This window comes from Gossypium hirsutum, chromosome D06 (assembly GCF_007990345.1).
Source record: "Gossypium hirsutum isolate 1008001.06 chromosome D06, Gossypium_hirsutum_v2.1, whole genome shotgun sequence".
Taxonomy (NCBI): Eukaryota; Viridiplantae; Streptophyta; class Magnoliopsida; order Malvales; family Malvaceae; genus Gossypium; species Gossypium hirsutum.
The window spans coordinates 23,417,048-23,444,947 of NC_053442.1; the positions used below are offsets into that span (position 1 = coordinate 23,417,048).

General features: G+C 33.6%; 1 protein-coding gene and 1 non-coding gene across 2 annotated transcripts; one reads left to right on the forward strand and one right to left on the reverse strand.

The window, feature by feature from the left end:
• Positions 1-13,867: 13,867 nt before the first annotated feature.
• Positions 13,868-14,498, reverse strand: LOC107900058 (glutathione transferase GST 23). Its single transcript, XM_016825776.2, has 2 exons — positions 14,187-14,498; positions 13,868-14,116 (listed from the first exon to the last, which is right to left on the reverse strand). Exons 1-2 carry the CDS (start codon positions 14,496-14,498, stop codon positions 13,868-13,870), a joined length of 561 nt encoding a protein of 186 aa, XP_016681265.2.
• A 9,995-nt stretch (positions 14,499-24,493) lies between these two features.
• On the forward strand, positions 24,494-24,600 carry LOC121218913 (small nucleolar RNA R71). The gene has a single exon (XR_005915397.1). It is a non-coding gene; the product is annotated as a small nucleolar RNA R71 (small nucleolar RNA).
• The last annotated feature ends 3,300 nt before the right edge of the window (positions 24,601-27,900 follow it).

A 27,900-nucleotide genomic window follows, 5' to 3' on the forward strand; every position in this document is an offset into this window, starting at 1 on the left:
TTGGCTCATGTCTTGCTCTATATAATAATTAAATTCAATTTATTAAAATCACATACATTTCAAATTCAATTTAATGCATAAGACCTTTAAGTTTTCATATTTACACATTTTCCCTCAACTTTTACATTTCTCACAATTTATTCCATAAACCAAAAATTCCAAATTTAAAAAAAAATTATAACTTATCAAGCCAACCAAATTTTTATCCTTCCACATATAGCCCATATTTATTCTACATTCTCAAAAATTCCCTATCAATTCTAATATTTAATCGATTTAATCCTTTAACCAAAAACAAACAAAAACTACCTTACAAATTAATCATAACAACTAATACCTCAAATCCATCCTTTAACATCATAACAACAAGAATTCATCAATGGTGAAATCCTAAATTCTTAACAGTTTCAAAAATGAAGCTACGAATTAGTTGGACCTAGTTGCAACGATTTCAAAAACACAAAAATTACAAGAAATAAACTCAAAATAAACTTACATGCAAGGAGAACTATAGCCGAACCTCCCAAACCCTTCAATGGTGTTTTTCTCCCTTCTCAAATTCGGTCAAACGCCTTTACGAAGATAACAATCCACTTTTGTTTTATTTTACTAATTGTTTCTTTATTAAATTACTAATTTACTGTTCAATTATTCATACATTTCAACCTATTTCATGCATTAACCGTCCATGCAACTTAGAATTGGCATATTTACCTTATAAAACCCCCAGATTTACGAATTACTTCCTTTAATCATATAATTCAATAATAAAAGAGTCTTAATATCTATTACAATTTAGTCCTTTTAATTCAATTAACTAACTAAACGTTAAAATTTTTTCACCAAAATTTAATACAACTTTAATGTAACTCTATAAAAATTAATTAAATAATAAAACACAATCTGACATATCGAAATTGTGGTCCCAAAACCACCATTTTCGACACCACTAAAAAATGAGATATTAAAACTCTCTCCCTCTAAAGAAATTTTCGTCCTCCAAAATCTTACCACACAAAATGTTCAAATATTAAGCTTTCATGAATTCTTCTATTCCCCACATTACTTCTTGTACTCCATGTCGTTGCCATAAAACCTTAACTAACGACACCGATTTTTTTCTTAATTCTTTCATTTCCCGAGCAATAATATTCACAGGTTCCTCATTATAAGTCAAACAGGTTGTAATTCAATTTCATTCGTAGTTAAAGCTTGCAATGGATCAGAACGGTAACGCCGGAGCATCGCAACATGAAAAAGATTATGAATTCTATCAAGTTCCAAAGGTAACGCCAAGTGTGACGCTATGGGTCCGTTTCTTTTGATAACTTCGTATGGATTGATAAATCTGGGACTAAACTTTCCTTTTTTTCCGAAATGTAACCCTTTCTTCCAGGGCGAGACTTTTTGAAAGATTTTCTCACTCACAGGAAATTCCATATCTTTATGTTTTAAGCCGTCATAAGATTTCTGACGATCGATGCAGCTTTCAAATTATCTCGAATGATTCACACTTTTTCTTCAGTTTCTCGAATTAAATCAACTTCGGCAAACTTTCTTTCATTCAATTCAGACCAATATAATGGACTTCTACATTTACGCCTGTACAAAGTATTGTATGGAGCCATCTTTATGCTCGACTGATAGCTGTTATTATACATGAATTTGGCTAACGATAAATATTTTTCCCAACTGCTTTCGAACTCAATAATATAACACCGTAACATATCTTTTAAAGCCTGTATTATTCGCTTAAACTGGCCATCTGTTTGCAAATGAAAAATAGTACTAAAATTCAACTTGGAGCACAAAGCCTCGTGAAACTTACCCCAAAATCTAAAGGTAAACCTCAAATCACAATTTGATATAATCGATGATGGTACTCCGTGCAATCTTACAATTTCAGACACTTATGATTCTGCTAATTTTCCAGCGAATAATCAGTTTAAACAGGTATAAAATGAACTAATTTCATTAATTTGTCAACGATAACCCAGATTGAATCTTTTCTTTTCGGAGTTATAGGTAACCCTGAAACAAAATCCACAGTAACTTGTTCCCACTTCCATTCTAGAATCATCATAGGTTGTAACAAACCTGACGAAACTTGTTGTTTGGCTTTCACTTGCTGACAACTAAACATCTGGACACAAACTCTGTTATTTCACATTTCATACCAGGCCACCAGTATCGTTGTTTTAGATCATTATAATTTTTGTACATGCAGGGAGAATTGAGTAAACACTATTATGCACTTCATCCAACAAATTTTGTTTTAACTCAGAATCGTTCAGTGCACATAGCCGATCTCAAAAATATAAACAATCGTCAATTTTGATACAAAAATCAAACTTCTGACCACTTTTTACTAGGTTGAGCCAAAAAAACAAATCTGAATAAACTTTTTGATGTTCTTGAAACTTCAATAAAAATATTGGCTTTATGTAACACCCCTAACCCGTATCTGTCACCGGATTAGGGTTACGATGTATTACCGAACAAAACATAGTTCAGCACAACCATTTATTTCATTTCATGCACAAAGTTATATCCATTTCTTTACAAAATTTTCCAAACTCAATTAGCCACAATTCTCCTATTCACATAAACAAAAATCGCATATTAGATTATCATAGCCAACCAAAAATCAATCATGCTTTACTAATTAAATCACATTTTCAAATCATGTTTCAAAATTCAACCCTTTCATTACCATTTACCTAATCAAATTTCTGAACCAAGCTATCATACTTCAATAATACATTACATGTGCTTCATAAATCCAATGTTCGAACCTTATTACCATCAAATTCATGTCATTCAAATACTTAAAATATATTCAAACATATATAATTACATTTCATATACTGAGCATATGCCAAAACATCCATTTGCATACATTTATTTCATTAACAAATTACTAATCATACCATTTTATAAGCCTATGCACATTCGTATACCAAGCCATACTAACCCATCTCACACGGTTTAATATTCATTCTCAAATAAGACAATAGTTAACATTACAACATGGCAAAATATACTTTCAATACTACCAATTTATGCACAATTCACAATAATAACAATAGCCATTTCTAAGCACAATTTCCGAATCAAAACATATCAAATTCATATGCTAAGAATCATACCAAAATTACATATACATAACCAATTCATTTCTCACCCATTCGGTTATCAAATTAACCGCAAAAGTCATACCAATATGACAATTAAATCTCACAATTTTTATAACATCTCATGACCAAATAATACTAGTAATAAGACACTTTATAACCATCCTTATGACCACAGATATTTCTCAAAACATGATTGTCATTCACCATTAACTATGTACCAAAATGACCAATTCACAAGCAATGACATAATCATCTCATAGCTTATAGGAACATGTACCACAAATCAAAAACACATCCATCAACTACCTTATCATTACACAAACCGAATTGCCACCATCCATCACACAAAATATACCATAACATACTTCCCAAATCGAGCTAATTACATGGCCGATTATACATCATCATTAACTTCACTTTCAAGCCATTTCGTATGGCTACATATATACATGCCATATGTCGAAAGTACAAACTTTTAAAATACCAAAACAACGATCGATAGTGTGACAATGTTACTAGACGATCCCCGAACTCGAGCTAGCTTTTTATAACTATAAAGCAGAAAAAAAATGCACAAAGTAAGCTTTGAAAGCTTAGTAAGTCATAAGCAAATAATTCATCACGAGAACATATATAATTTAATTCAAAATAGGCCAAAATTTAGCTAATCTCATACATATATACAGTCGTATTTCTCATATAATCCAAATTACCACATTAAGTAACTTCACTTACCTTATTTTTCAATGAACATATAAAACTCATACGTACCTGAGTCATTTAGCTCAAATTCACATTCAGACTCGTTTTGAAATTGCCTGTTGAACCATTCAGAATCATTAAGGATACTCGGAAACACATATATTACATACAATGCCATATCCCAGATATGGTCTTACATGTTATCACATATCGATGCCTCTGTCCTAGACAGGGTCTTACACGAATCATATACGATGCCAATGTCCCAGAATTGGTCTTACACAAAATCATACCTCAAAAATCCTAATTTCACGACATACGTATCCTATACTATCCTATGGTTCGTACGGGGCTTTTGGATGTCGTAATCCAATCACATTAAGCTCGAAATAGGCATCCCATGCTTAGATCAATTCGGCAATATATATGTATATCAATACATACAATTCAATCCAGCTACATATAATATATATACATTTGAATTAAAAAATTTAATTACTTATGAACTTACCTCACACAGAAATGAACGGATCGGAACAACTATTCGACAACTTTCGTCTTTCCCTAATCTCACTCCAATTTCTTTCTTTCTTGATCTAAATCAATTCAAATTTATCTTATTTAATCACATATCCATTTAATTTCATCCAAAAACATATAAATGGGAATTTTTCACTTTAGCCCCTAAAATTTCACATTTTCTTAATTTAGTCCCTGTTTCAAAAACAACACAAAATACACAAAATTTCATCATGCTCATGTTAGGCTGAATTTTCCCTAAGTCCCTAGCAGCCCATTAATTCCATTTTTTTTTTCACATTTTGACTCCTCAATTTACAAATTTCACAATTTAATTCTTAATAAGCATTTTTATCAAAAACCATTTAATAAAATATGATAATCTATCAACAAATATTTATTTTTCATCATCAAACAACAAAAAGCTTGAATATTCATCAATGGAATTTCAGAAAATCATCATCAAATTCAAAAATTAAAGCATGGGCTAGCTTGAATACGAAGCAACGATCTCAAAATGTAAAAATTATTAAAAATCGAGCAAAGAACATACCCAAATCAAGCTTCAAGAGTGTTGAATATTCAAAGCTCAAGAACCCTATTCTCTTTTCTAATTTTCGGTGAGAAGATGATGAATAATGTCTTTCATTTCTTTTGTTTTAATTTTATTAACTTATAGTTCTAATTTACAAAATTAACCTTGGTTAAAACATTATAAAATCACAGATATTAAGTCTATTACCGTCCACTAACCTTAATAGTGGCCTAATTTCATTTTAAGGTCTTTACAATTAATAAATCATAGCAAATAAGTACTTTAACAAATAGAAAGCCACTTTTGCATTTTACGCGATTAAGTCCTTTTTATGAAATTAAGCACACAAACGGTAAAATTAAATCACAAAATTTTAACACATATCAAATAACATACTGTAAATATTAAAAATAATATTAAAATAAATTTACAACCTCAGATTTGTGGTTTTGAAACCACTATTCTGATTTAGCTAAAATCGGGCTGTTATACTTTACTATCAACTTAGCCAAAATAGAATCGTCACATTCTAATGTCAAGCTTATATTCTATCACACCTTACACCCGGCACGCTCATCGAGCTCGAGTTTTGGATGCTACACCACCATCTCACATTCATTTTATCATAATAGGCATACAAGCATCCTTTATTTTCTTTTGTTACCATAGAATTCTTGTGAATATTAAGTCATAAAAACTCAAACTGACGATTAATCCTGCTAACTTAAAACAAACAAACGTAAAATCGACATAAACCAGGCTTTTAGACCATTTAGCAAAATTTCCCAAAAATGTTACATAGGTAATGATATTGCCTCTAAGGTATCAATATTTCCTTTAAGTGGTATCGATACCACCTAGAAATTCGATACCAAACTAGCATTCTATTTCTCACCAAATATCAAAACGTCAAAAATTATCAGTACCTTTCACAAGGTATCGATAAACTTACCCTGGGTATCGATACTCGGGCTAAGGTATCGATACCAAATCTATAATATGACTCCCTACACTTTTGAAATTACAGATGTATCATTTTTAAAGCCCACATATTGATACCTTTGCTCTAGACTACCAAATTTTAGCATGAATAAGCAAATAAACCATTTATATTCATCTCTAAATAACAAGCTTCATTCACTTAGTTAAATAAACATCAAAATGTCTAAAACAAAAATCTAAACATCATGTTTAATTCCATATGCTTGTAACATGGTTTGACTGCAAGTGTACACAGTCATTCTAGTAAAAAGTAAGTAAAAATGAGTTATTGTCTCCATTGGGACTGTATATGCTTAACCGATTAATTGCAAAATCATAATTAACAATTTGATGTAAAAACTCAATAATTTTAGATAGTGATGATTAAATTAACTAAATGTAAAGAGTGATCCCTAATGCAATTTTAATCTAGATGCAATTTACGTAAATGTATGAATGAATGACTTTAGCAAAAAAAATAATCAACAATAAATGGGCTAGGATAATTATATTAATCGATTCAATTTACTTTATCATGCTTAACAATGTTTGGAAGTACTTCCACGGCAACTCGATCTTTCATGAGTTTGGAAACGAAATTAAGTCCTTTTGGAGTCTTTTACTTAGTTAAATATGCATTTCAGTGATCATATTAACTAAGGGTTTCTTAGTATTTATGCGAGTTCACAGGGACATTTACGTTTGCAACAGTTTAATCACATAAACCTAAAAACTATGCAACATAATAGAGCTAACTAAAGAGATTATGAACCTAAACTTAGTCAGGTTTAATGATCTAAATTGAGCATTGCACTTTTCAGTTATGTATCTACTAGCAGTCATCTAGTTAGGATCACTTAGCTAATCTGAGTGCACACAATCACGTATGAATGAAATACATGATGATGTTAATTGAAAACATGATCAACTGAGGAACAAACATGTTAAACATGAATGAAATAAACCTTATTGAATTAACATAATCATCCTAGCAAATAGGATTTAAAATAACATAGTTTATGTCAAAAACAATAAACTCAAAGAAAACATAATTAAGACATAACAAGAGGAAGGAGTAAAATCTATTCAGTTCAGCAACCTTTCAGATCTATTCTGATTGATTCGCTCCTCTTTTCTGCTCAATGCTTCTTTTGCTAAGGAGTTCCTAAGGTGGCCGGCCAAAGAATGCTTTTGACAAAGCTTATGTTGCTAAAGGAGAGGATGGGAAATGGGCAGCTATGCAAGGGGGAAGGAAAAGGGAAATAGAATGTAAAGAAAATGCTAACGAGAGAAGAGAATTGAGATATGAGATATGAGGGATGATGGATTAATGGATTGATGCATGGTATTTATAGGTGAAGGTAAGGGGTAGAGTTTGTTAAAAATAGAATTTGAATTCCTTCTTTTTCTATCACAAATGGCCGACCACATTTCAAGGAGAAGGGGATGACTCAGCCTCCTCATTTTGAATTCAAACCAAGGCTATTAATAGCCAGAGGGTGGATGGTTTCAACAACAAAGTTGTTGGGCTAATTTTTGATAATTTTCCAACTATAAGAACCTTCAATTAAATACCCCAAAGCTTGCTTTTGGGAAGCCATCTACTTGTGCCGAAACTGGGCTTTAATTCCCCATTGTTGGACAGTTTCTCAGTCCAATAATTTAGCAGACATGTCCATCTTTTAGCACATATTTTACTAGGTCGAATTCTCAACCTCATGACCCAAGTTGCATGGTCTTGCCATCCACACAAATTGATTTGTGCATGTCCATGTTTCATTCAGATTAATCATATCTTCAATGGTCCTCTTACATAGTGAAAAATCACATATTAATAAATGAACATGAAATAATATAAAATATGTATAAAAATCATGTAATTAAGCAAAATTTCACATACTTTATAAATTCATGCCCAGTATTACTAATTAAGTAAAATTAACTTATTTTAATAACAATTACTCAAGATGAACATATTTATTAAGTAAAAATGTGGTAAATATATATAGAAAGACCTTATATAATTTCGAGTTTACAATACATCCAAACAAATATCATGAAAATAACCCAAAAATGTCTTAGCAAAACCGATATAAAATGTACCACATTGGACTATCACATTGCCTTTATTCCTCAAACATAAATAAGCATATAACACCTACTAATAAAAGCTAAATAATCGGCTTAGATCACTCCTCAAAACCATATCCCTCACACCGACACAATGTATCTGCAATGATTAAGAAGGAGTTGGTGAGCTTAACAAGCTCAGTGAATGCTTGAAATAACCACTACGTAAACAAGTCATCATGCATCAACGAAACAGACATACATCATATTCATATAATCTTTTACTCTTGTGACATATTTTACACATTAGCCACATGAATATTTAAGCATATGTTTTAGTTTATATCAATAACATTTGGTCACATTCAATCATTTTTTATGATAATTTAGCTATTAAGATTATGAAACATAAAGTGGACTCTATCACCACACATCAGATATGCGGATCTCCATCACACCATAATGAATCAAAGAGTCGAACATGTCCCACAAGTGAAGCGTATAGCTAACACTCTCCAACACACCACACATACATACCCCAAAGCTTAGCTCACATTCCCTTATCTCTTTGAAACTGTCCTTGGGTCGCAACGCCTCATATATCACAACACAAGGGTGAGTACTCACAATCATATAGCTTGCCAACTATATCCAACGGTCTCATAAGGTCACAAGACCAAAATATCCACATTATTATCACATATTTACTTACTGATTTTTCACACATATTCACTGCATATTCACATTAGTAGCACAATATAATCTTAGTCATATGACATGAAAACATATCCACATATTTATTGTCACATGGAATGAATAACATGCCCTATTATTCACTTTCACAATAGTCATCATAAGCTTATAGCATATATCATAGCATTATGTTCATTATTTCACAAATTCACAAATTCACAAGCAAACATATTTCACATTTAATCACAAGTGTGAAAACACTTACATTCAGAATTTACAATAGGGGTTTAGGCTACCTCTAAATTCCCAATTATACAATGAATTATCTACGAGTAGCGATCCCAAAAAACTCATCGAATATGAACTTTTGTCGAATATTGAGAGCTCGAACTAGCTCTTCTTCTAACTGGTAGAAAGCTTTAAGGAATCTGAGGCCTCACACATAACAATACACATAGTCAAATGATAGCTAAGGTGTAACACCCCTAACCCGTATCCGTCACCGAAATAGGGTTACGGAGCATTATCGTAAAATTGTAACATAAAAACATATATTTCCAATTATTCATTAAACATATCAAGATCCATTCATAAACATGCATATTGTCCCTTAATCGAGCCTTCGAGGCTCTAGAAACTCTTTAGGAACAGTTCGGGACTAAATTAGAAACATTTGAAACTTCAAGGAAAAAGATGGAAAAATTCACACTGCAAGTGTCACACAGCCGTGTGGACATTCAAAGTAGGGACACACGGCTGTGTCTTAGACCGTGTCTATGTTTGTGCCCGTGTAGCTCTCTGACTTGGGTCACACGGCCAAGCCACACGCCCGTGTGCCAGGCTGTGTAACTCTCAAAATGCAACTTTTAAAAAAGTACAAGGGACAAACGAACGTGTCACATGGCCATGTGTCACACATGACTGAGACGCCTGTGTCTTAGGCCATGTGGACAAGAAATAGGTTATTTTAAAGCCATTTCTCTCACCCAAAACATGCTCATACATACAAGCCATTTGCACCTATTTCAAGCATTCAAAAATGTACCTAAAACATGCATAATAAAGCTAGATCAATATGGTATTTATCCATGCAACCAATATGCCCAAAAGGCACCTTAAAAGCAAGCACTCAATTTAACAACACATATGTATAATTAATCACCTTGTTACTATTTTAAAATGTACCATAATTGACCACAAGTCAAATTCACATTCAAACATACCAAATGGGTCATAATCCAACCAATTATACTTGACTAAATTCCATATCCAATCATGCCCTAAATGATAATTTTTCCAAACATGCCAACACTTACCACTTTGGCCATAAAAACCATGCATCAATTTGATCTTATACACACCAACCATTAAGCTTCAAAGTGCCAAAAGCACACCAACCATCAAGGCATCAAAATAACACAAGTTTCATAAATCCAAAGCAATATTACATGCCAATATCATTAACTAAACATTAGACACAGTTCACTTATACATGCCATTATAACCATGACCAAAGCATCAAAATCTACCGATAAAATTGATGGATAGTGTGATGGATCTCCGACTAGCTTCCAACCCAGTCGGGCTTCCGATAATTTGTAAAGTAGAGGAAAAATAACAACGTAAGCAATGAATGCTTAGTAAGCTCGTATAAAATTTAAACATATCATTCCATTTCAATAATAAACTTTAGAATAAACATAAACCTATGCCAATGCCATAAGATTCATAAATCTATATGATCATTAACTCACAAATGAGTAAATTCATTAATGTCACCTATATTTATCATTCATCACGTGATAGGATTTTATGGAAATTAAAAAATAATCATCAACCTTTTAGTAAGATTGACACTTTTCAATTTACTTTCTTTCCATTCCGTTTCCAATGCTTATCCTAAGCCTAAACAACATTATCAATTCTCAACTTAGTGTATTTAGCCATTATATAATTATATTCATCCATAATATATGTAAAATTTTCACATATAGTACATCATTCAAACTCACCATTTCCTTTTCATCAAATTTCATTTCATCTATGAGTTTACCGTTTCATTACCTTTCCTCATCTGTTTCATATGCATAACAGACAAGTTATAAGCTTAACATCAACCATGACTATAAGCTAGTGCATTTAAACATAACTATTTTAGAATCAACTACACAATCAATGATTGCATCAGAAATTACATACTTTAATTTATTCCACCTTTTCATGGACATAAACACGTTACCAATTGAGTACTTACTGGTTCGATGTTTTTCATTAAGATTAAACATGATATAATTCAATCATAAACTTGGCACAATCTACCTATAGTAGTCTCAGTTTGTTTAAAATTTAAAGTTTACCTGAACAGATGAATTTACAATTTACAATTTACAATCATAAACTTGGCACATATAAACTGAACAGATGAATCAAAAGGGTGAGTTTATGAAAACTCAGTGTGTGCACCCCATATAAACAAGCAGACATAAAGCAATTATAGTTTGGGCCTAAGCCCATTTCAGTAACAATTTCAGTTTCAGTTAGGGCCTTAGCTCATTACAATACAGTAGCAGTCATGCCTTTGGGCCTTGGCCCATTACAGTATCAGTAATTAGTCATGTGATCACAAAATCCTCCCCAACCAGCCTCTACACTCTATCTCTATCCAACCCTACACTCGATGTGGGGATATAATCAACCCATCCATCCCTACACTCCGAGTAGCACCGAATGCGGCACTATACAGTAATATGCGGCTGAGATGCCAGTAAGTTAGGTTCGAAGCCTTTCAGTACACTTCCTCCGATCAATATAATCCCATCCCCATGCAATGCATCATACATCATGTCATGTCAAATCATGGTATCATACATGCTTTCAGTATAGTTTTAATAGCATGCTCAATATACAGTTATATATATATCGTACATGAATACAACAGTCATTCAGTCAATTAGGGGTTCACCCGTGTATTCCCACATGCTCATGTGGTTTACCCGTGTGGGGCCCACACGCCTGTATGGCCCACACGACCCAATTTGGCCCGACACATGAACCACGCATGGCCAGCCTCGACAATCACATGCCCATGTTCGATCACACGGCCTACCACACGGGCGGTCGGAGCTTACTCTTAGCGCCTCGACTCGGTTTGCTTACGAAGAATTATGGGAAGGGTCTCGATCCACACGATTTGCTACAGAAAACAAAGCGTACTCACTAACAGAAACACAAGAAATAAAAAGAAACAGTTTTTCACCAAGCAATGACTACCCCAAATCATCATAACCTACCCCTTACTTACCGACATATAACCAACGGAGAAGGAATGCACACCTTATCTTGATTGATCGAAAAGGATGCACAAAGATGAGAAAGATTCGAGATTCGGCTACACCAAGGAAAAGGGAGAAAAGAACATTAAGGATAAAGAAAAGCGTCAGAAAGGGAAAGCGAAATTTGGCTAAGTGAGCAAAGAAGGTGCGTGCAGCAGCAAAAATTGAAAAAGAAAGAAAGAAACTATGACAAAGTACCAAATTTAGGAGAGTGAGAGGAGAGGAATGGCAACACGAGGGGGAAAATACAGAAATCAGCAAAGAAAGACCAAGAGCAGAAAAGAAAAAACTGAGAGAATAAGTTGAGTAGCCGAATTTGCCACCACCTATTTTGGTTACCTTCAAACTCTTTTATCATTATTTTTCTCCCCAAATCCCTCAATCCACTCCCCAAAACCGTCCACCCCTCCCTCAACCACCAAATTCAAATTCTACTCCAACTCTTCAGTAGTTCGGTTAGACTAAAACACCCTCACGACACTAGCAGCAAAATAAAACACTCCTGGCGCACAATAGGACTCGAACTCACGACCACCAACATTTTAACACACCACTTAACCACCAGACCAGCAAACCCATTCTGACATATTTTACTAACATTTATTTAAAAGCCTACTGACTAGCGATAGTGTTTTGCTCAGAAAAGTACAAAAACTTTTCCCAAGACAAGGCTTGGACTTGGGACCTCTCAGACACTTTCCAGAACACTTAACCACTGAAGAAGACAAATATTTGTGTCAATTAATTATAAAAAACATAAACATGTATTTTTGGGACGTTACAATATGTTACTGAAACGTAACCACAGCACAAAAGTGCTATTGGAGTATCGAAGTACAACCAGGCACGTAAGTGCAATTAGGGGTACCAAGGTACAACAAGGGCATATAAGTGCAATTAGGGGTATTGAAGTACAATAGGGGCACGTAAGAGTGATCAGGGGTATCAAAGTACAACAGGGGCACGTAAGTGCGATCAGGGGTACCGAAGTAAAATAGGGGCACGTAAGTGCGTCAGGGGTATCGAAGTACAACAGGGGCACGTAGGTGCGATCAAGGGTACCAAAGTACAAGGGCACGTAAGTGCCATCAGGGGTATAATTATATAATAATTAATTGCTTAATTATAAAATACAAATACATAAGGAAATAAAATGATATAATTTAATTACTATGAACTTACTTCGACACTATCGTGATTGAGTACGAACGACTAATCCACACCTTTCGCCTTCCCTCAATTTAAATCCGGTTGAGATCCATCTTGATCTAAATAAATAAATTCAACCAATTTAATAACTAATCTATTCAATTCAATCCAAATTCACATGTTAGCAAAATTACACTTTGGCCCCTACACATTTGATTTCTTTTCAATTTAGTCCCTATTGGAGACATTCTCACAAAAATGTATCTTTTAACCAGATTTCAAAACTTAGTTTCCAAACTCAAGCTATAGTCGACAACACCACTTGAGTTTGAGAGGGAATGTTAATATAAATATGTGATTGTAGCATGATTATAGGCTATAATTTAGCTTTAGTTTCCAAGTATAGTTCCTAGGTTCACTTGTACAAGAAATATACACAAAAATTTATTCTCTTTCTTTTTCTTTAAGTTTGTAGCGTATTGGCATATAAATAAATATTTTATTTTTATCAATAAAAACTGAAGTAGCTTATGTTTAGAATAATTACTTAGCTTTAGAAGAAGAAGAAAAACTCAGAAAAAGATATTGAATTTATTGGTATCCATGTGATAGCATAAGTTTTAATGTAAACCATCCATGGAAAACTCTCACAAACAAGTCACTTAAGGGGATGGAAATTTTCATAAAGTGAGGACGAGTTTGTGGTGAGATGGCCAGTTATCTTTGATTGTTGGGATTTCTAAAAAGTGTTAAATCCAGGTAGATAACAATAGAAATTTTCCATCAATTACTTTGAAACCAGTCACTTGTTCGAAAACACTCATCAAGTTGGCAAGCCAACCAAAAGCAAGATCTGCCACTCCTATCTTATCTCCCCTGAAGAATCTCTTTCCCTGCAGCTCTTCTTCTGCTAATTTCAAGTTCTCCACTAATTCTTCCATGGATTCCTCTCTTTGTTTTCCTTCTTTGGTGAAAACACTCCATATTGATGGTAAAAGCTGCAATAAGGAATTTGTAAAGTACTATTCACCGTCTAATGAATGTGAAATCCTAGCAAAAAACCATTACCTTTTCATCATTAAATTTGGCCCAAAATCGTTGCCTGGCTTTCTCCAAAGGATGTTGGGGCATTATGGGATTTTGGGTCCATGTTTGATCTAAGTATTCTAGAATGACAAGTGATTCTGAGATGGGCTTTCCATTGTAAACAAGTATTGGAATTTTCTTGTAGATGGGATTCAGCTGAAGAAGCAAAGCACTCTTGTTGGATAGATCTTCATCTATTGATTCGTATTGAATACATTTGAGCTTCAACACCCATATTGGCCTTAAACCAAAAGGGGATGACCATGTCTTCAAAAGCTTCACTTCTTCCACCATGGTTGTCTCCTATCTCATCTTTCACACTATAACATGATAATATATATACATTTATATTTACAATTTATTCTTCTTGTAACTTTATATTATAGAAATATTCATCAACATATTCTATCTCTAAGTAAAAAACCAAAAAAATTCAATTTTTAATTTGGAGATGAAATTTTTATTTCTATTAACATAAAAATAATTTAATTTGATATAATTTATAATTTATTTAATTTAATTGTCGTATTTCATTCTCTTTTTTAAGTGATTGTCTTACTTCATTCTTTAATCATGTAAATTAAATTTTGAGTGCAGTTAAAATATTTAGTGTATTCTAGATTGAATCTTAGTACAATTGACATAAACATTGTTGTCAATATAGGAGGATGTAGGTTTGAGTACGCTTAAACGCATTATTTTCCTATTTATGGGTTGGTGAGGAATTATGAGTAGTTTTAGGCATTATATTAAGTTTTTTAAAGTTTACTCGATAATTAATATTGGTGTAGTGGTAAAGAATTTGTTTATAAATTCATTAAAAACATGTTTAATCCTAGAAATGTTAATTTTTAATTTTTTAAATATAAAAACCATATAAAAGTATGGAAAGATAGAAACGCCATCAAAATAATAATAGTAGTCATTTAATAAAACAGTATATTAGTCATTTCCTAATCAAGTTGGTACTCGATTACCCTTGTTTAGATTAATTAGAGTTTCAGTATACTTGAGAGTTTTATTTGGATGTACTTAGCTAGCCTTGTTTGAAAAATCCGCAGTTTGGAAATGATTTTCTTGCATAGTGGAAAATTAAAAATTTGAAAGCTAACTCGGTTTGTGATATTTACAACAATAAACCTTATCCAAATTCGTACCTATCTTTTCGGCTTAGCAGACATTCATGGTTCCCAGCTTTCAACCGAACGGTCTTCTTCGCTATTATTTCACCATGAACTACTTTGAGTGTGGGTTCCAACCAATTTTAAGACTGTATGAATTGTATATAATTTATAGATACAAATTAGTGCTACGAGTTCATAGTTTGGCAAAATCATAATTTTAATTTTATATTTTTTTGGTTCAAATTCCATCTCTCAAAGTCTAACAACGATGACCAAACCACGACTCAAATGTGAATTTATTTTAAATTGAAACTTTAATCCAAATACATGTGATATTTTAATTTGTTAGGTTTATGTTTTCTATATTATGTTAATATCTAATATGGGGTATATATTCAAATTACATCTTAAAATAAAATCATTAATTAAAAATTAATAAAAAACATTTCTTAAAATAATAAAAATGTGTTAATATCTAATTACAAATATTTAAAATATAATTTATATATTTTAATTAAATTTTAAAAATAATTAATATTAATTTCTTAAAAATATTAAAAAATTATATTTTATATATTAAAATATTAACAAGAAGTTATAATAAATTATTTTTTATATTATTTTTAAAATATCATAATATTAACTAATTTGAACATTATTTAAATCTATATTTGTTACTTTATAATACCATGTCTTAAATGAACATTTTATTTCTCAAAAGTACTTTTTGACAGCAATAATAAACACTTAAACCAAACATTTCAAAAGTACTTCTCAAAAGCAATTTTCCATAGCACTTTGCAAAAGCAATGCTAAACTAGTCCTAATTATTTCGGAAAATCTGAGTTATATTTTGTTAAAAACCAACTTTTAAGTATTGCAATGGAAAAATTATTTAAAAAAGATTTTTTAAAAATTTGATTTTTCATGCATTTTCAATAAAACATCAGCGAGTAGATAAAAACGTCAAATCATGCAAATATAAAATAAAAATCTCCAAATATAAAGTCTCATGCCACAGTCTATAAGAAAATTATTACAGTCCCAAAAACAACTATTTAATAAAGTTTAAGGTATTTAAGAATAAAAACATTCGAAAACTCCTCCAACAGCCGCATCCAAGTACTAACCTCGGGGATTATCTAAAATCAAATCAGAACTAAGGGGTGAGCTAATAAGTCTTAACTTATATTATAGACAATAATTTAAAACATACATTTCAGACGGTAGTAGAAAATATATAAGCAGTCCAATTTTATAGATGTCAGTATACATTATAATTTCAATGTAGACCTTTTTAGGGAAGTTCTTACCCAACACCGCTACACACCATTAAAGAGTTGCCCCATAACTTATCCATCCAATAACACTACAAAATTGTAAACAAGCTACCAGATATTGCAAATATATTGCCAGAAAATGAGGATATACCACCAGAATGTGCAGGTCATTAAACTGCCAGAAACTTCCTCCTTTCAATATAGTCCCAACCCCATGCAATGTGATATGACGTACAAGAACAAATATATCTCAATAAGCATGCTTAACATGCGATCAGATTTTGTTAACAAAATCAGTAGGAATGAATTTCTTTTCATGCATTTATCAGAACAAAAATAAAAATATCCATGATTTATCTTGATATCCGATTTACAGAATCAAAAACATGTGATTTGATCACATAACATGAGAGTCAAAGCAATCATATAAATTCATCCATCAACAGACAGTTCAGTAGAAAGTTTGTAGCCATAGTACATACCTTACCCCATTTTGGAATATTACATTGGCATAAACGACCAACACATATTTAAACTAATATTTAATATTAATAATAATCACATGATCAAGCTTCACTTTTATATGTAAGTACGTAAGTAAGGCACACAACTCTTTTCGATCGTCTAAACTCTTCGATCTAAATTGTGGTATTATAAATAACCAAATTTGAATATTTAACATATGTTAATTTTTTGTTATTACCTCATTAAGCCCAACCTTACGAGATTCAAATAGAAAATTGATTGTTTTGTTAATACTTCCGCTTCTACGATCAAATATAATCTCAACTCCTTAAATAACAGAGTATTGCACACTTGACAACAATCCTTTAACCCAAAAACATGAAATTAGAATATAGTGTTCAGTCATCCCTTTAAGAGTTAGGAAATGTTGATGATATCCAAGATTTGGAGTACTTACGATCTTGCTAAACAAATAATTGAATATTGTGGTAAGGATCACCAAAGATTATGAATCATGTCATTGATATCTAATATATCACACAACTAGAGAGACTGAATAGATTGGAGTTATAACATAAATAAAATTTTGATATAAGAAGAGAAAAAGAAAAATGAAGAAAAACTATTGGTATATGGTGGTTTGCTGGTGGTGGGCCACGGCGGTCACGATGGCGGATGGTGGTGGTGGTTAAGAGGAGTGGCGTAAGGGAGGAGGAGTGGCGTATAGTAGTGGAAAATAAGATAGTCTGAATAAAAGAAAAGAAAAAGAAGCAACCAAGAGTGGCCAGCACAAGTAGGTTGAAAGGGAGGAGGAAGGAGAGAAAAAGAAAGAGTGTTGCAAGAATGAAAATAAAAAACGGATCGCATACACTACAAGGGTTGCACGGCTACCCTAGTCAACACTTTATAATTTTGAAAGAAAGGGAGACAAATGGAGTAAAAATGGGGGAAAAAAGGAAAGGGGACATGTGGAGTGAAATAAGGAGTAGGAAGGGAAAGTAGAGCATTGCAAGGGGAAAAAATCTCTCTTATAAGGAAACAATGAGGGACGACAATAGGGGCTTTGACCAACAATTTAATTGCAAAAATCTTTAAAAAAAATAAGGAGAGGGCAATCAAACTTAGTTCACCAAGGAAGCTTAGCTTGCTCTTAACAACTAGGCTAGAACTCACACTTATTCAAGAAGTGGCGATACTTAAATTAAGGATTAAATATGAAATTGGTACTCAAACTTGTCCTCTTCTCTCAAATTAGAACTTATCATTCTTTGGTCCTAGATTAGTAGCTGAACTTTTTTTTGTCAGTTATATTGGTACATGAGACTAACAGCATTAATTTTTTGTTGATGTAGTAGCGTTGACTAATAGCACGCTGCCCTGTGGCATCCTTTTATACCTCTTTTTTTCTTTTCCTTTTCTTTTCTTTTTTATTTTCCCTCGTTATCTTTCCTTTTTCATTTTATTTTTTTATTTTTATTTTTCTGGGTCTGCTTCTAAAGTTAAATAATTAAAACAAATTAAAGTTTAGAAGAAAACTTTCTTACCACCTCTGTATAAAAATTAAAACTCAAAGAAATAAATATAAAGTAAAAGAGGTCGGTGCGATGGTGTGGTGCGCTAGGCAAGGGTGTGTGCCTAGCAAGTGTGCGCAGAGGCTTGGTGCAATGAAGGTAGTAGTAATGTGTGGAGGCAGGGCACGCGTGTGCTGTGCGGATACTGGAGAGCGTCCAGCAGGCAGGTACGTTGAGCAAGGCCTGGCGAGTTGCTGGGCGCGCCAGCCAGTGTGAAAGCTACTGGGCGTGCGAGCAGGTACAGCGACATGGAGTTGACTGCTGGCTATTGGCGCTTGTGGGCTGGAGCTGAAAGTAGCAACTGGCGTGTGTTGGGGTGGCTGGTGCCGATGGTGGGTGTTGGTGTGGTTCGGTTAAGGTGATATGAAAAAGTGGAGAAGGTGGGTGGAATTTATAGTAAATAGGGTAGGAGTTCAATTAGAATTCTTAGAAGAAATTAATAATTAAAATATTCTAAGTTCTAATTATACACAAAGTAAATAACAATTAATAATCAATATAATGTATATTAAATTATTATTTGCTATTAATTTATTAAAATAAAAATTATTAATATGATCAAATTTAAACTAATCCTAATTCTATTTAAAGTTGATAATAATTAATATATATTATAATAAATATAATTATATACTATTTATTATCATCTTATTTATTAAATTAAATTAAAAGCCTTTATTCTAGATGCCTTTGAAAATATTTACAAAAAGAGACATCTAATTTTTAATATTTACAAAAAGAGCAACCAAAATTTGAAAATAATTCAATTAAGTACCTAAACTTAAAGAAAAATTGAAAATTGAGTTGCAATCAAGACTTGGATCAAAATTGACCTTTTTTTTTGAAAAAATAAAAATTTAATTTTCCATTTAGGGAATAATTTCTTAGAAAATCATGTTAAAATCAATTTCCAAGAAAGATTGGAAGGGTCACAAGCGATCCCGCTTAAGTTCGAATCTCTTAGATAGAATTTGTTTAACGATAGTAATCCTGAAAATATACCCTAAATCATTTATTTAAAAAGAGAAACGAAAAAAATTAAATATCTAATAAAATGAACGAGATTTGATCCCTTTCAATTCTATCCCCCCAGTAATGTCTTAAGCGTCGAGCATTGACTCGAAAATTAACTCCCTTACTTTGAAGTTTGACAACTCCGTATGGATAAACTTGGTGAATCGTAAATGGACCGGACCAACATGATTTTAACTTACCTAGAAAGAACCTTAATCTGGAATTGAATAATAAGACTTGGTGACCTACTTCAAATTCTCAAACTCGAATGTGCTTGTCATGTCATCTTTTTAGTCTTTCCTTGAGTAATTTGGCATTCTCGTATGAGAACATTCGAAACTCTTCTAACTAGTTGTTTTGAAGCATTTGTTTCTCTTTAGCAAGCTTAAGATCCAAGTTTAGATGTTGGAGAGCCTAGTAAACTTTGTCCTCTAACTCCAAGGGCAGATGACAGGCTTTCCCAAAAACTAACCTGTAGGGTGATATCCCTAAAGGTGTCTTGTATACTGTCCTGTAGGCCATAAAACATCATCCAGTCTTTTGGACTAATCTCGTCGATTCGGCAAACTACCTTTTTGAGTATGCCTTTGATCTCTTTGTTTTCCAATTCAGCTTGCCTATTCGTCTATGGATGGTAAGCTATGGCAACCTTGTGCTTCACTCCATGTTTGACGAGTAACCATTTCAACCATTTGTTCACAACGTGAGACCCTTCATCACTAATGACAGCTCTCGGGGTTCCAAACCTTGTGAACACATGCTTCTGCAAAAACTTCATCACAACCTTAGCATCGTTCGTTGGATATGCCTCGGCCTCAACCCTCTTAGACATGTAATCTACTGCTACCAATATGTACTTGTGACCAAAAGATAGAGGGAAAGGACCAAGGAAGTCAATACCCCAAACATCAAATAATTTTACCTCAATGATTTTTTTGGGGCATCTCATTTCTTTTGGTGATGTTTCAAACCCTTTGACATCGACCACAACTCATTATGTAAGCATACGCGTTTTTCGATAGTGTTGGCCAAAAGAATCCGGCTTGCAATACTTTGGCCACAGTACAAGTACCTTTGAAGTGTCCCCCACTTGGAGCTATGTGACAATGATATAAAATCTTATGTGCTTCATCTTCTATCATGCATCTCCTGATCATTTGATCTTCACATTTCTTAAACAAATATGACTATTCCCAAAAATAGTACTTCGCATCGTTAAGAAACTTTTTCTTTTGATGATACATCTTATCAATCGACATCAAACCATAAGCTAAAAATTTAGCAATATCAGCAAACCAAGGGGTATTATGGACATGATTTACCTTCAGTATGTGTTCATCTGAGAGTGTCTCCTGAATGGGTATAACTGGAGAAGTCCCTTCTTGCGGCTTCAACTTGGACAAGTGGTCTGCTACATGGTTTTCTACTCCATTTCGATCTTGAATTTCTAGATCAAAATCTTGAAGTAGAAGTACCCCGTCAGATTAATCTTGGCTAAGCATCTTTCTTGGCAAGTAAATATTTAATTGCCAAATGGCCAGTATGGACAGTCACTTTGGTACCTACAAGATAAGATCGAAGCTTGTCAAAAGCAAACACAATAGCAAGTAGCTCTTTCTTTGTTACTGTATAATTCAACTGAGCTCCCATTAGAGTCCGACTTGCGTAGTAGATGGGATGAAAAACTTTTTTCCTTCACTGTCCCATGATAGCTCCTATCACAAAGTCACTTGCGTCACACATCAGTTAAATGGCAAATCCCAGTCCAGTGTGACGGTAATGGGTGCTGAAACTAATCGACTCTTCAAATCATTGAAAGCTCTTAAGCACTCCTCATCAAATTTGAACATCGTGTCCTTTTCCAATAATTTGCATAAGGGTTTAGCAATTTTGGAGAAATCCTTGCTAAATCTTCGATAGAAATTGGCGTGGCCCAAAAAGCTTCTAACACTCTTTACAGATGTTGGAGGAGGGAGTTTCTCAATAACATCTACCTTTGCTTTATCTACCTCGATTTCATGTCTCGTTATCCAATGCTCTAGAACAATTCTATCTCCTACCATAAAATGAAACTTTTCCCAATTGAGTAGGAGGTTTGTTTCTTCGCATCGCCTTAGTACCTTAGCTAGATTGGCTAGGAAATCATCATAAGTGTCTCCAAACACTGAAAAATCATCCATAAATACTTCCAAATACTTTTCAACCATGTCAGTAAAATAGACATCATACATCTTTGAAATGTAGCAGGTGCATTACATAAACCAAATTGCATGCATCTAAATGCAAATGTACTGTATGGGTTTGTGAATGTTGTTTTATGTTGATCTTCTAGCGCTACTGTAATCTGATTATACCCCGAGTATCCATCGAGAAAATCATAATAGTCTCGTCCCGCGAGTCTATCTAGCATCTGATCTAAGAACGGTAAAAGAAAATGATCTTTCCTTGGTGCCTTGTTCATTTTCCGAGAAACTATGCAAATTTTCTATCCCGTAACTATTCTGGTTGTTATTAACTCCTTATTCTCATTCTCGACGACCGTAATACCTCCTTTCTTTGGCACGCACTGGACAAGACTTACCCACTAACTGTCTGAGATGGGGTAAATTATACCCATATCTAACCACTTAATGATTTCTTTCTTTACCACGCCCTTTATGATGGGGTTTAATCTTTGTTGTCCCTCAATCATCCCCTTCTTTCCATCTTCCAAGATGATCTTATGCATACATATAAATGAACTAATGCCACAAATATTGGCTATGGTCCATCCGATAGCCTTCTTGAATTGTTTCAACACTAGGATGAGTTTCTCTTCTTGCTCTTCCATTAATTCTGCTAAAACAATCAAAGGCAGAGTAGAAGCATTACATAAATAAACACATTTTAAATGTGAGGGAAGTACCTTCAGTTCTAGTTTAGGTGGCTCCTCGATTGATGCTTTTGGTTGGATGTAATCTCTACTTTCTAACTCCAAAGATTCAAAGCGAGATTGTGAATTAAATCCCTTTTGATTAGCTTCTAGCAAAGCTAAGTATTCATCCCCCTCTTCATCACTTGGAGGGTCGGATGTCAAAATTTGCTCTAATGGGTCCTTAACATAGTTGAGTTGTTTTTCCATGATTAATTCCTCTAATTCAGATACCGCAGAACAATCATGAAGTGTGTTAGGAAATCGCATAGACTTAAAAAATTAAATGTTACCTGATCGTCCTGAACACGCATAGTAAGCTCGGACTTCTGCACGTCGATAAGGGTTCTTCCAGTTCCTAGGAAAGGTCTTCCTAGGATGATTGACACTTCTTTATCTTCTTCAAAGTCTAGAATAACAAAGTCAGTAGGAAAACTAAATTTGTCTACACGTACCAATACATTCTTGATTTTATCCATCTAGAAATGCTAAGGACCGATCTGTTAATTGAAGTGTAACTGTAGTAGGTCTAACTTCACCTATCCCCAACTTCCTAAATATTGACATGGGCATCAAGTTGATACTCGTATACAAATCACATAGTTTCTTACCACAATATGTTGCTCCAATGTTGCAAGGTATGGTAAAACATCCAAGATCCTTTAACTTCGGGGGTAGTTTTTCTTGAAGATATGCATTGCATTCCTTTATCAAGGCTACCGTCTCAAATTCTCCAAGTTTTCATTTCATGGGAAAGATATCCTTCATGTATTTGACGTAGTTCGACATTTGTTCAAGTGCTTCTACCAACGGGATGTTGATATGAAGTTGCTTGAGTGCGTCTAGAAACTTCTTGAACTGGACTTCTTGTTTATGCTTTTGAAGCCTTTCAAGGTAGGGTGGTGGAGGCTTCTTTACTGGAACTGGTTGACTCATCTTCTATGGCAATTCTGCATCTAACGAAGTTGTTAGTTTATCAGAATTAACTGGTTCAAAAGTTACCTTATCAGATTTTGCAGATTCTGGTTCTAGTGAATTTGAAATTTCAATACTCGGTTGAACTTCCACTGAGTCTTGAGCATCAACTGGCTCTACTTCAACTTTGACAGTGTTGGGCTCTAATGTCTTTCTGCTCCTCAATGTTAATTTTTTACAATGCTCATTCCCTAGATTTCTTGGATTCTCCGTATCATTAAACAAAACACCTTGTGGACAATTTTTTAGTTCAGTGGCAAGCTGGCCCATTTGGTTTTCCAGGTTTTTCAATATAACTACTTGGCTTTGGATTAAGGCATCATTTTAAGCCATGTATGCCTTCAACAAGTTTTCTAAGCCATTAGAAGTTACAACTTGAGGTTGCTTTTGAGCTTGTAGGGTAAAAACAGGTGGCTAGGTTAGTCTAGGTTGGGCAAAAGTGTTGCTAGTTCTAGCCTCTTAGTTACTTAAAGAAAAATTAGGGTGGTTTCTCCAAGATGGGTTATAAGAATTGAATTACAGTCCTTGCCTTCCTCTATTCTGGTTCTGATTACCCATGTAATACACAAATCCTGGGTTTGATCGACATTCTTCTAACAATTGTCCTTCTCCATAATAAACATAAGCTATATTTTCAAATTGCTTGGGTGGCTGAGCTGCAAAACTATTAAACCAATTAATGGTAAAATTTTTAAGCATTGAGGAAATTGAAAATACCTGAGATGCAAGTAAAGTGAGTGGATCCACTTCATGTATTCCAGTGACTCGTCTTCCTAACGCTACTCGATTGGTTGACCATTGATTATTGTTGTTGAAAATTCTCTCAATGATTTCATAAGTCTCATTATAAGACATAGAAAGGAGAGAATCATTAGTAGCAGCGTCAACTACCATTCTTGTGTAAGCATTGAGACCGTTATAAAACGTCTCAAGTTGGATGCAATGAGGGATTCCCTTACGAGGACACTTCCATAATAATTCTTTGTACCTTTCCCATGCCTCATACAAGGACTCATCATCCATTTGTTGGAAAGCAGTGATCTTGTTCCTCAACTTAGCATTCTTGCTAGGCGAGAAATACTTCATGAGGAATCTTTTTTCTAAATTTTTCCACGTGGAAATGGAATTTGGTGGAAATAAATTCAACCAGGCTCGAGCTCTGTCCCCTAGCGAATATGGGAACAACTTTAATCGTAGTGCATCTTTGGGTACTCCGGCTAACTTGAAAGAATCGCTCACCTCCATAAACAGTCTTAAGTGAAGATGAAGATCTTCGATAGGCATTCCACTAAATTGGCCCAATGTCTGAAGCATTTGGAATATGACTGGCTTCAGCTCAAATTGTTGTGCCTCAATTTTGGGTCTCCTAATACCCGGATTAAGATCATGAAAAACTGGCATGACATATTGTCTTAGAGCTCTATCCCTTTCATTAGTAATAATGATAGAATTTTGAGCAGGGTTTGCTCCGTCTCCTTGATTCGAATATTTATAGTTCATCTCTTCGGCCCTTCTCTGACATGCTTGTCTTCTTCACTGTCGAAAAGTTCTTTCAATCTTAGGGTCTATAGCGAGTAAATTGATAATTTAATCAATAATCATAAACACCTGAAACAACACAGAAAAAATTAATAAAGTTAAAATTGAACAGAAAGATAAACCAAAATGCAAAATTCACAAATTCACAAATAATGACTTTTTAAAATAGTCCCCGACAATGGCGCCAAAAACTTAGAACGACAGAAATGTGCAAGTGTACACAATCACAACAAGTAATAAAATGACAAGTATATGTAGAGTTATCGTACCCACAGGGACTGTGAAAAAAATTATTTATGATTGCAATTAAAAACACTTTGGTGATGAAAAATATTTTGATTTGAGGAGGTGATTAAAAACTAAGATTTTCAACTTAGTAAAATAAATAAAGAGAAAAGAAAAGTTCCAATGCACGATTTCAAAAGATGATTTTAATCAAGATGACATAATTGTGTTAGATTAATTACATTTCTTAGCTTAGAATTACTAAACTCATGTTCATGTTGTTACGAATAAATTCACAGCAACTTGGTAATTTGCTAACTTATGAACATACACACCTGCCAAAATCCATTTATCTTTTGACTATATCTCTATGTCAATTCAACTGATTAAGCCAATTTTAATAAGAATATGTGTTAATGCACAATCATAATTATGAAATTAAAAAAAATCTCTTGTACATATCTCTATGCCAATTCAAACAATTAATTCCATCTCATAAGCACATAAAAGATTACGTGAGGTAACAATGTATTCCTACCTTGAAATAGTTTAATCACAATAATCTTACAAGTTATGCAAGGCTAATGTATCGTTAGATACCGATGCTCATTGAACCCTCAGCTACCTTAGATGATTAAACGTGCATTGATTAAGTATAGTGTCAATTAATTACAATTTTAATCCGTTTAAATAATTAATTCATTAGCTACCTTACAATTGTAATGCAAGAATAACTTACTCATGATTTTACTTAATCAAACATCTTACCAAGGCCTATAAAAACACGAACACAATTTAAATAAATTAAGTGGACAAAATACAATCAACCTAACACGAATTAAATTTAAGCCATATTAATTAAATTAAACATATCAACATCACAATTATTCATAGGCATGTTCATAACAACAACAATAAATTTTAAAGGATAAGGAACAAGAATCAAACCCGATGTTTCTCTAAGGCTTGACTAGTTTTCTTCGTTCCTCCTTCTCCGCTTATTCTTGTTGAACTGAGACTTCCACGAACACTTGAATGTTGCTCCAAATGGTGATTGAAGGATTCTTTTTCAAGAGGTGAATCGACTAGGGAACGGGGAAGAAAATAAAGAGCAACAAAAGGGGACTGAAGAGAGAAGTAAAAAGATGAGAGGTTTTGAGATGTGTTTGAAATGGGCAGCCAATGGGGGGTTTTTATAGATTGAGCAGGCTACAAAAATAGAAAAAATTAGCAGCCATAGAGTCCCCCATAGCTGGCCACACATGTCACAAGTTTGATGGTTTCAAACTTGCTATTTTAAGGTAGGGGCAAATCTAGAAAGGCATGAATTGTGGAGGGGTTTGAATGCAAATTCAAAGAGTCTGTAAGGGCTATTTTGCAAGCCAAATAAGCTGATTGGGCCAGCATGTGGGATGATTTTTGGCAGCCCAGTTCTCGGTTGGATCGGTTTTCTCGATTCAGCTTAATTGGGCCTCTTTTCAAAATTAATTATTAATAATTATTTAACCCAAAATAAATTTGATTAAAATTAAAATTAATTATATTATGAATTAATATTCATAATTTGGACTGTCTTCGACTGAAAAATTAATTCGCCTCGATGCTTCAAAAATTGCTTCTTGGTTTTGCGCTTCTAGCAATGTCTATCGAGCTGTTTTTCGCCCTATGTGCGAATTTGTCAAAAATAAATCAAAATTAATCAAAATTTAATATAAAATTAATTAAAATTCAACATGTTAAATATTTAAGTAAAATTTAATTATTTTATAATTATTATATATTTTTTGACAAGAATTTTATCGAAACTGCATGAATTTGAGTTAAAAAGGGCATGAAAAAGTGTTTATATTCTCGTGTTTCCAGGTGCCATCTAAATTCTCAATTGAAAGTTGTTATTATACGCAAACACTGCTAGCGATAAATGCTCCTCCCAACTACCTTAGAAGTCGATTACATCTTCCTTGAACATATCCTTAAAAATCTGTATAACTCGCTCAAACTATTCATCTGATTGCGGATGAAAAGCCGTGATAAAGTCCAATTGAGTACCCGGAGCCTCATGCAAGTTCTTCCACAATAGAGATGTAAAACTAGGATCCCAATCAGAGATAATCAATACCAGTACCCCATGCAGTCTCACTTTCTTTGAAATATACAATCTCACCAACTACAGTAGAGAGTAATCTGTACGGACAGGTAGGAAGTGAGTTGACTTAGTCAGCCTATCTAGAGTTAACCAGACTAAATCTTTCTTAGTAGGATTCAAAGGTAACCCACTAAGAAAATCCATATTCATTCGCTCCCACTTCCACTGAGGAATTTGAATAGGCTATAACAAGCTAACAGGGAACTGATGCTCAGCTGTCACTTGCTGGCATGTTAGACACTTAGCCACAAGATCGGTTACATCATGTTTAAAACCTGACCACCAATACAATTCTCTCAGATCCTGGTACATCTTATTCCCACTAGGATGCATAGCATAAGGCCTACTATACACTTTTCGAATGATAGACTGTACACAATACCTCCCACGATAGCACAAGGCTCCATCAGAATTAAACCAAAGTCTATAATCTTACCCTCCTCAAT